The sequence below is a fragment of the Tenrec ecaudatus genome, chromosome 14 (genome assembly GCF_050624435.1).
Source record: "Tenrec ecaudatus isolate mTenEca1 chromosome 14, mTenEca1.hap1, whole genome shotgun sequence".
In the NCBI taxonomy this organism is placed as follows: domain Eukaryota; kingdom Metazoa; phylum Chordata; class Mammalia; order Afrosoricida; family Tenrecidae; genus Tenrec; species Tenrec ecaudatus.
Genome location: NC_134543.1, coordinates 7,902,505 through 7,914,800, shown reverse-complemented (window position 1 = coordinate 7,914,800; position 12,296 = coordinate 7,902,505). Strand labels below are relative to the sequence as shown.

The 12,296-nt window shown below is 58.8% G+C and overlaps 2 protein-coding genes across 2 annotated transcripts in view; one reads left to right on the top strand and one right to left on the bottom strand.

Moving 5' to 3' along the window:
- Nucleotides 1–1,462, top strand: part of CDC42BPB (CDC42 binding protein kinase beta) — an 84,646-nt gene extending 83,184 nt beyond the window's left edge. The window contains 3 exon segments of the mRNA XM_075531951.1: nucleotides 59–129; nucleotides 465–494; nucleotides 496–1,462. Coding sequence (XP_075388066.1) covers nucleotides 59–129; nucleotides 465–494; nucleotides 496–879 — 485 coding nt within the window. The 3' untranslated portion in view covers nucleotides 880–1,462.
- Nucleotides 1,463–2,018: 556 nt separating this feature from the next.
- Nucleotides 2,019–12,296, bottom strand: AMN (amnion associated transmembrane protein). The gene is made up of 12 exons (XM_075531624.1): nucleotides 12,254–12,296; nucleotides 11,525–11,643; nucleotides 11,366–11,410; nucleotides 4,262–4,402; nucleotides 3,613–3,840; nucleotides 3,386–3,523; nucleotides 3,176–3,284; nucleotides 3,010–3,089; nucleotides 2,677–2,857; nucleotides 2,423–2,609; nucleotides 2,174–2,273; nucleotides 2,019–2,099 (listed from the first exon to the last, which is right to left on the bottom strand). The coding sequence occupies exons 1-12, from the start codon at nucleotides 12,294–12,296 to the stop codon at nucleotides 2,019–2,021; spliced, it is 1,452 nt and encodes a 483-aa protein (XP_075387739.1).

The window sequence follows — 12,296 nt, the reverse complement described above, 5'->3', positions numbered from 1 at the left end:
GCCCCACGTGGAAGGGGGTGGGTGGGCAGAGACGCCCCTGAGACGCCTTTTTCTGCAGGTGGGTCGGAGCCCAGTATGGCTGTGCCCCTGAGGAGTCTGTCCGACCCGGACCAAGACTTCGACAAAGAGGTAAGACGGCACGCTCCCGTCTGGGCACCTTCCGACCTCACGGCAATGTGTGCACACTGGACAGCTTTTTGTCTGCGCACACGGTGGTCAGGGCCTCTCTGGGCAGCCCCGTTTCCGTGCCTGCTGTGGGCTCAGTAGCCTCTCCTGAAGCCAGCTCTCAGGCTCTGGCATCCGATAGGCCAGGTGGTTCCCATAGGATGGGACGGCGGTGACCTGGCACTTGGAGGCTGCCCTCGCTGTCCCACAGCAGTGGCATATAGACGGTGCATCCCAAGGGTGCGGTGTCCGCTGGGCCTCTCCCACCGTGCGCTCACTTAGCCTCCGTGTGTTGACAGCCGGACTCGGACTCCACCAAGCACTCCACGCCGTCCAACAGCTCCAACCCCAGTGGCCCCCCGAGTCCCAACTCCCCGCACCGGAGCCAGCTCCCCCTGGAGGGCCTGGAGCCGCCCGCCTGCGATGCCTGAGCCGGAGCTCATGCCAGGCCCGGCCGTGCCAAGACCAGCAGACCCTTGTGTCGTCCCAGGAGGCGTGGATCGGGGGCCGGGGGAGACGGGAGCCGCAGCCATGGCCAGGCCCACCTGTCTGCCTGGGGCGGTGACTATGCCGCCCACCCCCCTGGGATCCCAAGGCCCCTTGTGGGGCTGGGAAGCAGCTGCTGCCCACCAAGACTGCGTCCAGGACCTGGGGGCCCCAGCGCTGCCCAGGTTTGACACAGGAAGGGGCTTTGTGTGGCCTTCTTGTTGCTAAGTCGCTGCGGGGCTCAGCTGCAGGAGCTGTCCCAAGCCTTGCAGCCAGGGACCAGGACCGCCAGTGGCCCCTACTACAGTGTCCACTGTGCCCCATCTCCCACGAGTTTCTCAGCTCCTGCTGCTGGCCCCACCCTGGCCAGGAAGCTGGACAACAGGGGCTGGGGCCCCCCTCCTGCGCAGACCCCCGCATGGAGACCCCGTGATCCGTCCCCTGAGCCGATCACGTAGACGCACCCATACACTCCAGGTCCCTCCCAGCCTCGGCCAGGCTGGCCGGCTGGCCGGCCCCATATTTAACCCCCGCTCCTGGTCTCCACATTCAGTACTCGGGCTGTGACCCTGTGACATTGAAGGCTTGTAATTATCTGGCAGCTGACTGCCGTCATCCAGCTTGGAACATCCCGTCATAGCGCCCCTGTTCTCCACATTCTGTGGGCGCAGGGGAGGGGCTGGCACCCCCCGGGGAGGGGGGCTCTGGTTTTTACTTTTCTAACGTGGTCTGAGTCTTTGTAATTATTGTCGTGGGGACACTTTGGACAATTCACCTGTCAATAAAGAGGCGGCCAGCAGTTTCCAATGTGCCCCGGGGTCTGACTGCATGTGCGGCACGGCTGTCCCAGACCCAGCTGCACCCCCTCCCCAGGTCAGGCCAGACACTGGGTTCAGGGACAGTCACCAGCCCTGAGGGTCACTTCCCCAAGGACAGCCTGTTTGCCAGCAGAGATCGGGGAGCAGCACTGGAGACGACGCCAAGAGTGGACGGCCAGCCCACCTAGGTGGCGACTCGGTGTGGCCACAGCCACTGGGGCTCCTGAAACACACCAAGCCCACCTCTCCTCTAGGGGGGGGGGCCAACTAATGGGAGTGGGGAAAAGTCGAGGGAAGGCAGAGAGGCCACAGCAGGAGGCGTCATGGGCACTGGTTTGCAAAGCATGAGCATTGCTGCCTTGCAGGGGGTGGGGTGGGGTGGGGGATAGGTTGGGTTGAAAGAGCATAATGGCTTCTGGCCACTCCTTTATTGAACAAGGTCACCCAGCTCTTGGCCTCCACCTGGGGGTGGGAAGGGGGTTCCGGGGAAGCCAGTTTTCTGTAGATCGTTGGTCAAGCCTGGCCGCAAGTGTGGGGAGCCAGGCTCCCTCAGACCTCAACCTCATCGCCAGAGAACAGCGGGTTGATGAAGTAGTTGGAGCTCACAGCGTCTTTTTTCGGGGTGGCAGTCTACAGGGAGAGGCAGAGTCAGCACCCCCCAAGGAGTACTGTCCCCGGCCACCCTCTGGGTGCTGGCAGCTCACCTGCTCCGGCTCGGCAGAGCCTGCCAAATCAAATACTGGATTTTGGAAGCCCAGGGGGCGCTCAGCTGGCCCAGGGGCCTGGTCCTCATGCCTTCTCCACCTGGGTGGGGATCAAGAATAGCGCACCTGGCCCTACCTGGTGTATGCAAATATGCCTGCCTAACAGTTTCTGACACGGACACACCCACCACCACCACCCCGAAGCCCAACCTAGTAGTAGAGTTCCTGAGCTGCCCACGCGGCCTGTACCTGAGCCTCCCCGACCTGCGCAGCAGCAGTACCACGAGCCCTGCCAGCGCCGCCGCTAAGAGCACCGCGGTCGCCATGCCGCCCGCCACCTCCGCGAGGTATCCAGGCCCATCCTGTCCTGCAGAGCCACCTTCAATGGGCGCGCCGGACTCGCGGGCCGTCGCTGACAGGATGCCCAGGGCTTCGCCTAGGAAGCAGAGGCCGTTAAGTTTCGGGGCCGTGGGGATGGGGGCTGAAGGGCCAGCTGGCCTCACCGTGCTCCGAGACGTCTGCCAGGATGGCCCGGACCAGCCGCCTGGCACCACCTGCTTGGGGCCAAGTCTCCGCCAGCACCACCTGGATCTCCGTGTCTGTCCCCGCACCTGCTGCCTCTCTGGTCCGCTGCGTGCGCCGCCGCACCTTGGAGACGGCCACCTGCACCCCCTGGTCCTCTGGCTGGCGGCAGGGAACAGGGCTGGCAGAGCCACTCCCGCCGGCCCCACAGGGGCGCCGGGGACAGGGAGGAGTGGGGAGTGCGACTCAGGGGTCCCCGCCGGGGGTGTTTTCCCCAGGATAGGACGGAGCTGCAGAGGTGGAGGCGCGCTTACCCCGAGGAAGGTGCGCAGCAGCCGCTGGCGGTACAGCTTGAGGTCAAAGGCGGCGCCGTGCGCCAGCGAGACCACGGCTCCTGCGCGGGAGGGCAAGCTCAGCGCGGTCGCCAGGGAGACCTGGCCATCCTGCGCGCAGCAGGCCCAGGTGGGGCACCCCTCTCACCGCACAGGTCGCAACACTGGCCCTCGGGGCGGAGAGCGTCATGGCAGGCGGCCGGGGGACAGCGACCATCCAGGGGCTGGAGCAGGGCTGCGCAGACCCGCGGCTGCACCTGCGGCGCGGGCGGGAATGGCAGGGGCCGCGAGGTCCATGACTGCGAACCTTCCAACCCGTCTCCCTGCCCAGCCCCGCCCGTGCCCCAGTCCCGCTGACCTCCTCGTTGCCACAGACGCAGCCGGACGGGTCCGCACAAGCCTCGGGGGCTACCCGCAGCGTGCCTGGCCCGTGGAAGTGCAAGCGGCCGGCGCGGGACCCCAAGAAGGCGGCCAGGTCGTCGACGCGCGTGAATGTCTGCGGACCAGCGCGAGAACAGGATGCTTTAGAGTCGGAGCCCAGGCACTCGGACAGCAGGCGCGGGGCGCCCGCGGACCCAGCCTCACCCGGCCCAGGGCCGACACGCTGTGCACAGATCGGGCGCCCGGGCCCAGGTCCACGCGGAAGGAGCTGGTCGCCGGGAAGACGACGTCGTCCTGTTGGCAGGGCACGCGCTCCGCGTCCACGGAGAAGAGGCCCGGTGCTGGGTCCTCGGAGCGCCACAGGCGCGGGTCGTGCCACGAGAAGCGGTCAGGGTCTCGGAAGAGTGCAGGGGCCCCTGGAGGGGAGCAATCCTGAGACCCCAGGGGGTTCCCGGGCCTAGACAGAGCCACCCGGCCCCGCCTCCCGGGAGCCCCGCCCAGAACACACCTCCAGTGAGACGCTGCTCACCCCGACACGCCTCCAGCAAATCACCCACGGTAACACCCCTCCAGGAGCCCCGCCCAGGACACGCCTCCTGGAAGCCCCGCCCTTGTGCCGTCCGTTAGTCCAGTCCCTGAGCCTGCCCTCCTTGAAGCCTTGCCTTTCAGGAGCTGTTCCCAGGTGCTTCCTCCTTCCTATCAGGCTGACCAAGGACACGCCCCACTAAATCCCCGCCCCAGGATGGGCACCCCTAGAAACCTCTCCACCCAAGCCCCACCCCGACCCGTGACCACGCCCTGTCCCTCCCTGGAGCCCTCCCAGGGGACCCTTCCTGCTGCCCACCAGCCTCACCAGGACTACAGTCCGGGTCCCCGGGGGTGACTGAGGCGCTGAATGCCGCTTCCGGGGCCAGTACAAGTTCTCCATCCGTCGGCAGGAGCTGCGAAGGCACAGGCTGAGGGGGTCCCGCCCGCGCTCCCCCAGTTTCCCCAGCTAGCAGAGAGACAGGAAAGGTGTGCGGTGACTGCTCAGGGAACCCCGGAACCGTGCGTGCGTGGAAGGCCTGGGGCCTGATCCCCGCTCCCTCACCCACTGAAGAAAAAGTTACCGGGTGGTGAGCGCCAGGAAGTCTGTTTTTAAATCCCGGGAGCCTCTGAAGTGTGTTAGCGGGAAGGGGCGACTTCCAGGGCCTGGGGCTCACAGATTCCAGCCCACCACCCAGGCCTCTGGTGAAAGAGGGACATGGAGCACCAAGCCACCCCTGACTCCACCATCCTGCCTCTCCAGCCCAGGATCACTGCCTCTCGCTCAAGGGAGGCTCCTTCAGGGATAGGGGTGGGAGCTGACCCCTGGGCTGCTCGGTGCCAGGTCAGCACTGTTAGGGAATGCCCACCCACCCCACGGCAATATCGGGGACCACGATGGCTGCCCTTCACTTCTTAGCTGAGCCCGCCCCGTGACCCCACCCCCAGAGACCACCTAGGCAGAGTGAAGACAGGTGGGATTGCAGTAGCCCACCCTACAAATATGTTCAGGAAGAAGGAAGTGTTCGCAGCATGGACAGGAAACTTAAGGGGAAAATGGAAAAAAATGAGACATCAGTCCTAAGGAAGTGAGCCAGGGGAAGGACATGAGCTATGGGGTTCCCAGCAAGAACCACCCAGAGGACAGCAGGAGGGAGAGATGGACGACAAGCGGAGATACTGCAGTGCCCAAATTCAGCCACGGAAAGTCCCAGAATGAAGAAATGTTTCAAGAGAGAAAAAAAGAATTTTAGAAAATAATAATGTATAAATTATCAAGGGTTCATGGGGGAAGGGAAAAATGAGGAGCTGATACCAAGGGCTCAAGTAGAAAGCAAATGTTTTGAGAATGTTGATGGCAACAAATGTGCTTGTCACAATGGATGTAGATATGGGCTACAATGAGTTGTATGAGCCCCCAATAAAATGATTTTAATAAATAAATAAATAAAATGTTATGATTGTGATATTTAAAAAAAGAATTTTTCAGATTTGAAAAAAGTTGGGAAACCTCACATTGAAAAGTCTCAGAGTATTAAATGGGAAATAAAGCCAATACAGCATCAAAGACAAGAAGAAGAGTCAGGAAACTTCAGAGAGAGAGAACAGAACCCCCACCACCACCAGAACGGAGTGTGGAATTTTTAAAATTCATATTTCTCAACAATGAATACAAAAGGTCCAGAGTGCCATCTTTTAAATAGAAAAGGTGGAGGAAATTCTACATATTTACTTACAGACTGTCCTTCAAAAACAAGGATATTCGTAAAATAGCCTCAGGCCAAAGAGAAAGGTGTTGCTCAGTGTGATGGAGCCCTGGTGGCGTAGTGATTACGAGTTGGGCTGTGATCCACATGGTCGGCGGTTCAAAACCACCAGCTGCTCCACTGGAGAAACACTGGGCTTTCTACTCCTCTCAGGGGACACTGAGTCAGCACTGAGTTTACCACACAAAGCCTTGGAGAAAGAGGGAGACAAATCCGGAAGCTGCAAAGCATCATGGGAAGGGAGGTAGGTGGAATACCTGGGGGAAGCTTATGGTTGTCCTTTTAAAAGCGGAGGCTGAAAAATCTAAAGCTAAGCTGTCATGGAAATGGAAGGTGTCGCCCACAACGACATGGGCATATACTAAGGAACTTGCTAAATCAGAGCAGACCCAGACCCTAAGGAGTTTAGGACATCAACAAAAATATCACTGCTCTCAAGGCTCCACCACTTGTCTGCCAGTTTGTTGCACTGCGGTGCTTGTGTGTTGCTGTGATGCTGGAAGCTGCGTCACTGGTCTTTCAAATGCCAGGGTCACCCAAGGTGAGCAGGTTTCGGTGGCGCTTCCAGACTCAGACCAGACTACAAAGAAGGAATCGGCTGCCCATTTTGGAGAAAGGGGCTCCTGAATATCTTATGCGAAGCTTAGAAACTGTTGTCAGACGGAGGGGCTAAGGAATAGAAGCGGAGCATTGTTGGCGATGGCGCCGATACAGCTCCTAGGCACTGGGTCAGAGGGCACTGGGTCAGAGGGCACTGGGTCAGAGGGCACTGGGTCAGAGGGCACTGGAAACGTGATTGAGGAGACACTGATTTCGCAGACTGTGGTCCATCCTGGCTGATGTGAGTCAGGTGGGAGGGGAGCCTTCCGGTTCTTCCCTTGCTGATAGGGCATGACTCAAGATAAGGAGAAACAGCTGCAAAAATCTGCTAATGATTGGAACTTGGATCGTGCAAAGTTTGAGTCTAGGATAATTGGAAGTCATCAGAAATGAAGTGGAACGCATAAAGATTGATATCCTAGGCATTGGTTAGCTGAAATGGACTGGTATTGGCCACTGTGAATCAGAAAATCATGTGATTTACTATACCAGGAACAACACAATCAAGAGGAATGGCATGGTATTATTCATCGTCAGAATCCATCATGAAGTACAATGCTGTCTGTCTGTGATCAGATTATCTGTCCACCTTCACAGAGATCCAATCAGTACAACTATTATTCAGATGTATGCCCCAACCACAAAATCTAGTGATGAAGTTGCAGAAGTCTACCGATGGCTTCCGTCGTAAGTTGATCACACTTGCAATGAAGATGCATTGATAATTATTGGTGATTAGAATGCAAATTTGGAAACAAAGAGGAAGGAAAAGTATGGTAGTTGGAAATATGGACTTGGTGATAGAAATGGAGCTGGAGATGGAATGATAGAATTTTGGAAGATTACCAACTTGCTCATAGCAAGTATCTTTTTTTGACAACACAAAAGGCTTGGACTTCTGCAAATGGAATACACAGAATTCAGCTCACTACACCTGTGGGAGGAGACCACGGAGAAGCTAAATATCAACAGTTGAATCCAGGCCAGGGTCACTGAGGAACAGACCGGCAATCGGCTCAAATTTAAGCGCAGGTTGAAGCTGAAGAAGATTATAAACGAGTCCCCCAAGAGTGAAAATACCTCCTGGAGTCTCTCCCACCCGAAACTCGAGAACATTTCAGGAACAGATTTATGCATTGGCCACTGATGACAGAAGGCCGACGAGCTGTGGGAGGGCATCCAGGCCATCGCTCATAAAGAGAGCAAGAGGTCATTAGAAAGACAGGAAAGAAAGGAGGTCATTAGAAAGACAGGAAAGACAGGACACCACTAGCTTTTGTGGCATTTGAAATCTCGCTGCACGGGTCTCCTTGAAGGCGGTAGAGGCAGTCCGTCACAGGCAGCACCGCGCTGCATGATGGGTGTGGCTTTTGCAATGTCCTTTTTGACAGTGAATGCCAAGCCACGTCTCTGGATCGTGTTATCCCCAGTACAGTGAATCACATGACTCTGTGACCCAGAATGGCCCATTCCAGTCCATTTCAGCCCACGGACGCCTAGGCTTTCAATCTTTACACGTTCCGTTTCATTTCTGACCACTTCCAATTTTCCTAGATTCAGACTCTGCACATTTCAAGCTCCAATCATCAGCAGACTGGTGCAGCTGTTCCTCCTTACCTGAAGCCGTGCCCCATCAGCAAGGATGATCCTGAAGGCTCGCTCCACTGCCGCAGGCTTTATGGGACTCAGCTGCCACGTAGACTCCACTCCCAAGAAAGCGGCTTCTCCACAGTCACAATGCAAGTCCCCTTGTACCTGAGGGGCCCACCCTCTGGCACCATCTCCAACCATGTGCTGCTTCCATCCACCGGGCCTTCCATAGCTGACAACGTCCGGCAGCTGTGCCTAACGTTCTCGGAGGCTCCTTCCCCTGAAACGGGGAGACAAGTCCGTCTTCATCGTCTGTTTTCAGTCTGGAAGCTCCTCTGAAACCTGTTCACGTGGGGGGGACCCTGATGTCCCTTGAAATACCAGTGACCCAGCTTCCAGCAGCCCACAAGCCACCAAGTCCGACACACTGAGAGACAAGCGGCGGCGTAAAGATTGGCAGCCTCAGAAACCCTGCGAAGAGTGGCACAATCCACTACATCCACTCTCCAGAAGATGGCAGTAGAGAGAGTGTTCTGCCGGAAGCCTCATCTGGCCGGCCAGGTGAGGAAGGAAGGTCTGGCCCTGGGAAGTGTCAAGAGGAAGTGGCCTTTCTGCAACCCACAGGAAGGTATGGGGAGGACATGAGCTGCACACAGGCAGTTCAACCTCAGGAAGCCTCATTCGCAGGCCACAGGAGGACAAGCACTCATCGACTGGGCTGCTGGCAAGAAGTTCAGCGGTTCGAAACCACCAGGAGCTCCTGGAGAGAAAGGCAGGAAGAGGAGGCTGGCTGCTCTCACTCAGCCTGGGAAATCCACAGGGACAGCTCTGCCTTGTCCTCCAGGGTCACGGTGAGTCTGAATCGACTCGATGGCAGCGAGTTTCGAGAAAGTTCCACAGTCCGCTTAGGTTATCTTTTTGTTTTGTTCTGTTTTGTTTTAAGCTGCTGACGAGCTCGGGACAAGAATAGAATTTCCTCAACTTGATGAAGTTCCTATGCAGCAACCCGTCCTTTGGGTAGAATAACTGGAGATCCCGTCTGCTTAGCACTGGGGTGAACGAAGCCTTTTCTGGCTTCTGATTAATGGATGAGCCCTGATCAGAGCTTGACGGGGAGAGAGAATTGAATGGAGTGGCGACTAAGGTAGAAGAAGGAAAATTATTTAAAAGCAGAACCAACTTGAGAATTAAAAAAACAAACCCAAAGAAAGCCCTGGCGAGGTTCTGGGGTCAGCGATGTCCTGCTAACCGCATGGTCCATGGTTCAAACCCACCAGCCACTCACTCCACGGGAGGAAGATGAGGCTGTCTGCTCCGGAAGCCCTATCCAGAGCAGGCTGGCATCCACCAGAAGGCAGTGGGTTTAAGGAACTCTGGCAGTGCTGTTAGGAGCCAGCCTGGGCGGCAAAGTGGCTACAAGTCGGGCTGCTAACTGAGGTCAGCAGTTTGAAACCACCAGTTACTCCTTGGGATGAGGCTTTCTACTCCCACAAAGAGTGAGTCTTGCAAACCCAAAGAGTGAGTCCCCTACCCTATAGTACTCTCTGCGCCGGCATGGCCTCGATAGCAGGGTTTTTTGAGGTGGTATGTTGGACTGCTAACAATGTGGTCAGTGGTTCAAGCCTACCAGCTGATCCTCAAGAGAACGATGAGGCTGGGGGCTCCCTTAAAGACTGGCATGACAGCCTCGGGAACCCTCAGGAGCAGTTCAACTCTGCACTATAAGGTCGCTAAGAGTTGAAATTGCCTTGATGGCAGTGGGTTCCCCCCCCCCCATGGTAAAAAAATATATCTTTTTCACTTAGGCCACCATTCACAATAGCAACCAAGCCTATGAAGAATTTACAAATTAAGCACTACTAAACAAGATCCTGAGGAGCCCTGATGGCACAGTGGTTACCCACTGGGCTGCTAACCACAAAGTCAGCAGTTCGAATCCACCAAGTGGGAAAGATGAGGTTTTCTATTCCAGTAAGCAGTTACAGTCTTAAGACTCCCCCAGGGGCAGTTCTACCCTGTCCTATAGGGCAGCTGTGAGGATCACAGTGAATTTACACGTGAGCTTCAGGAGCCTTGGTGGTGGCACAGTTGGTTAGGATTTGAGCTGCCAACCTCAAGGTCAGCAGTTTGAATCCACCAGCGGCTATGTGGGAGATAGACTAGGCTCTCTACTCCCAAAAGGCGCTACAGTCTCAGAAACCCATGGGGGCAGTTCTCGCCTCTCCCGCACAGTCGCCGGGAGTGGGAACCGACCGAAGGGCAGTGACTGAGTTCTAAGGAGGCTTGGCTGCACAATGGTCACTCAGCAGCCACCCAGAAGTGGGCGAGGGGCTATCATGAGGGGCTTCGCTGGGTGGGAGAGTCCAGGCTGGAGGGACCCCAGAAACGTACAAGGAACGAAGCAATTCTGCCCAGCCTCTTCTGACTCACTGCCCCGGAATCGATGTCCGCCCAGAGGGGCCCTCTATCGGACCGGTAGAATGCCGCCCCCACCCCAGACTGACTGTCTAAGGCAGTAGAAAACCCCGCCTTTCTGCAGTTGGCAGCCCCAGGAACCCTGAAGCCCCAGGAACCCTGCAGCCCCAGGAATCCTGCGCTGATCTCCACCCCACTGGGAGTTCCGCTGGTTCCGCCCCTACCCTCCCACCCCACACTTCTGACCCCACCCTGTGGGGCCCCCGCCCCGCCCCCCGCGAGCACTCTGGACCCTGCCCGGGTGACCATGGCCACGCGTCCCCTTCGGGCCGGCCGGGCTGAGTGGGAAAGGCGGCGTCTGGGCAGACGGGCCGGGCGGATCCCCAGGCTCCCACGGTGGGCGCGCAGGGCAGGTCCTGCCCGGGACGCAGGGCTCCAGCTCCTCCCGCTGCGGCCCTTGCCGGAGGCCAGCGACCTTCCCGACTGACCTCCGCCCGCTGGAGGCGTGACCCGGGCGGGGCGCCCGGTGACGCCCGAGGCTCCTGCAGCCTGGCCTTGGTGACCTGAGCTCCAGAGCTCTCCAAGGACAAGGGCGGGGACCACGAGGCTGGGCCGGAGCCGCCAGCAGGGTCCCTCCGGGGGTCCCGATCGATCGCCGGCCCGCAAACCAACCCTCTGATTTCCCATCATTCCAGGGGCACCACTGTTCCCGGAAAACTCACTGCCTTCGAGGCGATTCGACTTAGCGGCGCTGTAGGGAACCGTGTGGGTTTCCGCGGCCTGAACTCCACGGAGGAGGAAACCTCTTCCCGACATAGGGCGGCTGGCGATTTCCAACCGATGGCCTCGCGCCTGGCAGCCCCGGAAACCCACCGCTCCACGGTGTTCCTGAGTTCTGATGGGGGATGGCTTCCCCACCCCACCCCGGGCCACCACACCAAGCCTCAACCCGCCCCAGCCCTTGCTGGTGGCCAAAGGCTAGGGGTGCACCCCACGCCAGAGAGGGCTTCAAGGAGACTCAGTCCGCCCACTTCTACCCCCTCCCTTTGAGCCCCCCTCACCAGGTCGGAGACGCTGTGACTCCCCCGCACCAGCACAGACACCATCTGTAGAAGGGGCAAGGTCAGCGAAAGCTGGCCTCGGCCAGCCTGCCCGACAGAGGAGCCAAGACCCCCTCCGCAGCCTTCCCTCCCCCGACCCATGGGGGGGACCCCAGGCACCTTGTGGGCTGGGAACACGATGGAGGCTCCCGGGCATGGGGTCCGGTTCTGGCTCCAGTTGGAGGCAGCGTCGAAGTCGGTGTTGGGGACCCAGAGTTTGTAGGCAGCCTGGGCCAGTGCTGGGGAGGGGGATGGCTGAGTGCCCACCAGGCTGTGGCCCTGGTCAGGGTCAGCTTGGCCCCTGGGTCAGCCCTGGGCCCTGGCCATCTCAAGGTCTAAGGCACTCCTATGAGATACACACAGCCCAGGAAAGAGCCAGCCCCTCAGCCAGCTGCCACTGCTCCCCACCCTGCCCATCCAGAGCAGCGACAGTCCCAGCGTGGTGAGCTCGGGCAGTCTCTGGAGGAACCCAGCCGTCCCTGGTCCTGTGCAGACTGCACTTCCAATAGGGCAAACGGAGGGTGGCAGGGAGACCAGCTCTCCCATCTGAGGGGAAGGGAGACTTCAGGACCTGGGCACTGGGGGGTGGGCTGAGGAGACCCAGAGGGCTGGAGTGCATACATCAGCCACTGCCATGCTTTCCCAGAAAGGGAACCTGAGGCCAGGTAGACTCCCAGCCGGGCTGAGCCAGGCCCAAGTACACACAGGCCCGGAGGGCGGGAGCCACGCTTGCCCCTGTACCCAGAGCACCAGCACCTCACCCTCCCCCGTTGGGGGTCCTTGGCCAGCAGTCAAGGAGCCGCCCCCCTCCCCTTTGGCCCACCAGGGCTATCCCAGTGCCTGGCCTACCGCAGAGCTGCAGCCACAGAAGGACCCGGCCCAGGGCACCCAT

Excerpts from the sequence above, each read along its gene's own strand:
- AMN (XM_075531624.1), bottom strand. The coding sequence starts at position 12,296 with ATGGGTGCCCTGGGCCGGGTCCTTCTGTGGCTGCAGCTCTGCG. Across the intron at positions 3,285-3,385 it reads GCGTCTGTGGCAACGAGGAG|GTGCAGCCGCGGGTCTGCGC; the intron begins GTCAGCGGGACT and ends CCCGCGCCGCAG. Across the intron at positions 2,610-2,676 it reads GGCAGACGTCTCGGAGCACG|GCGAAGCCCTGGGCATCCTG; the intron begins GTGAGGCCAGCT and ends TCTGCTTCCTAG.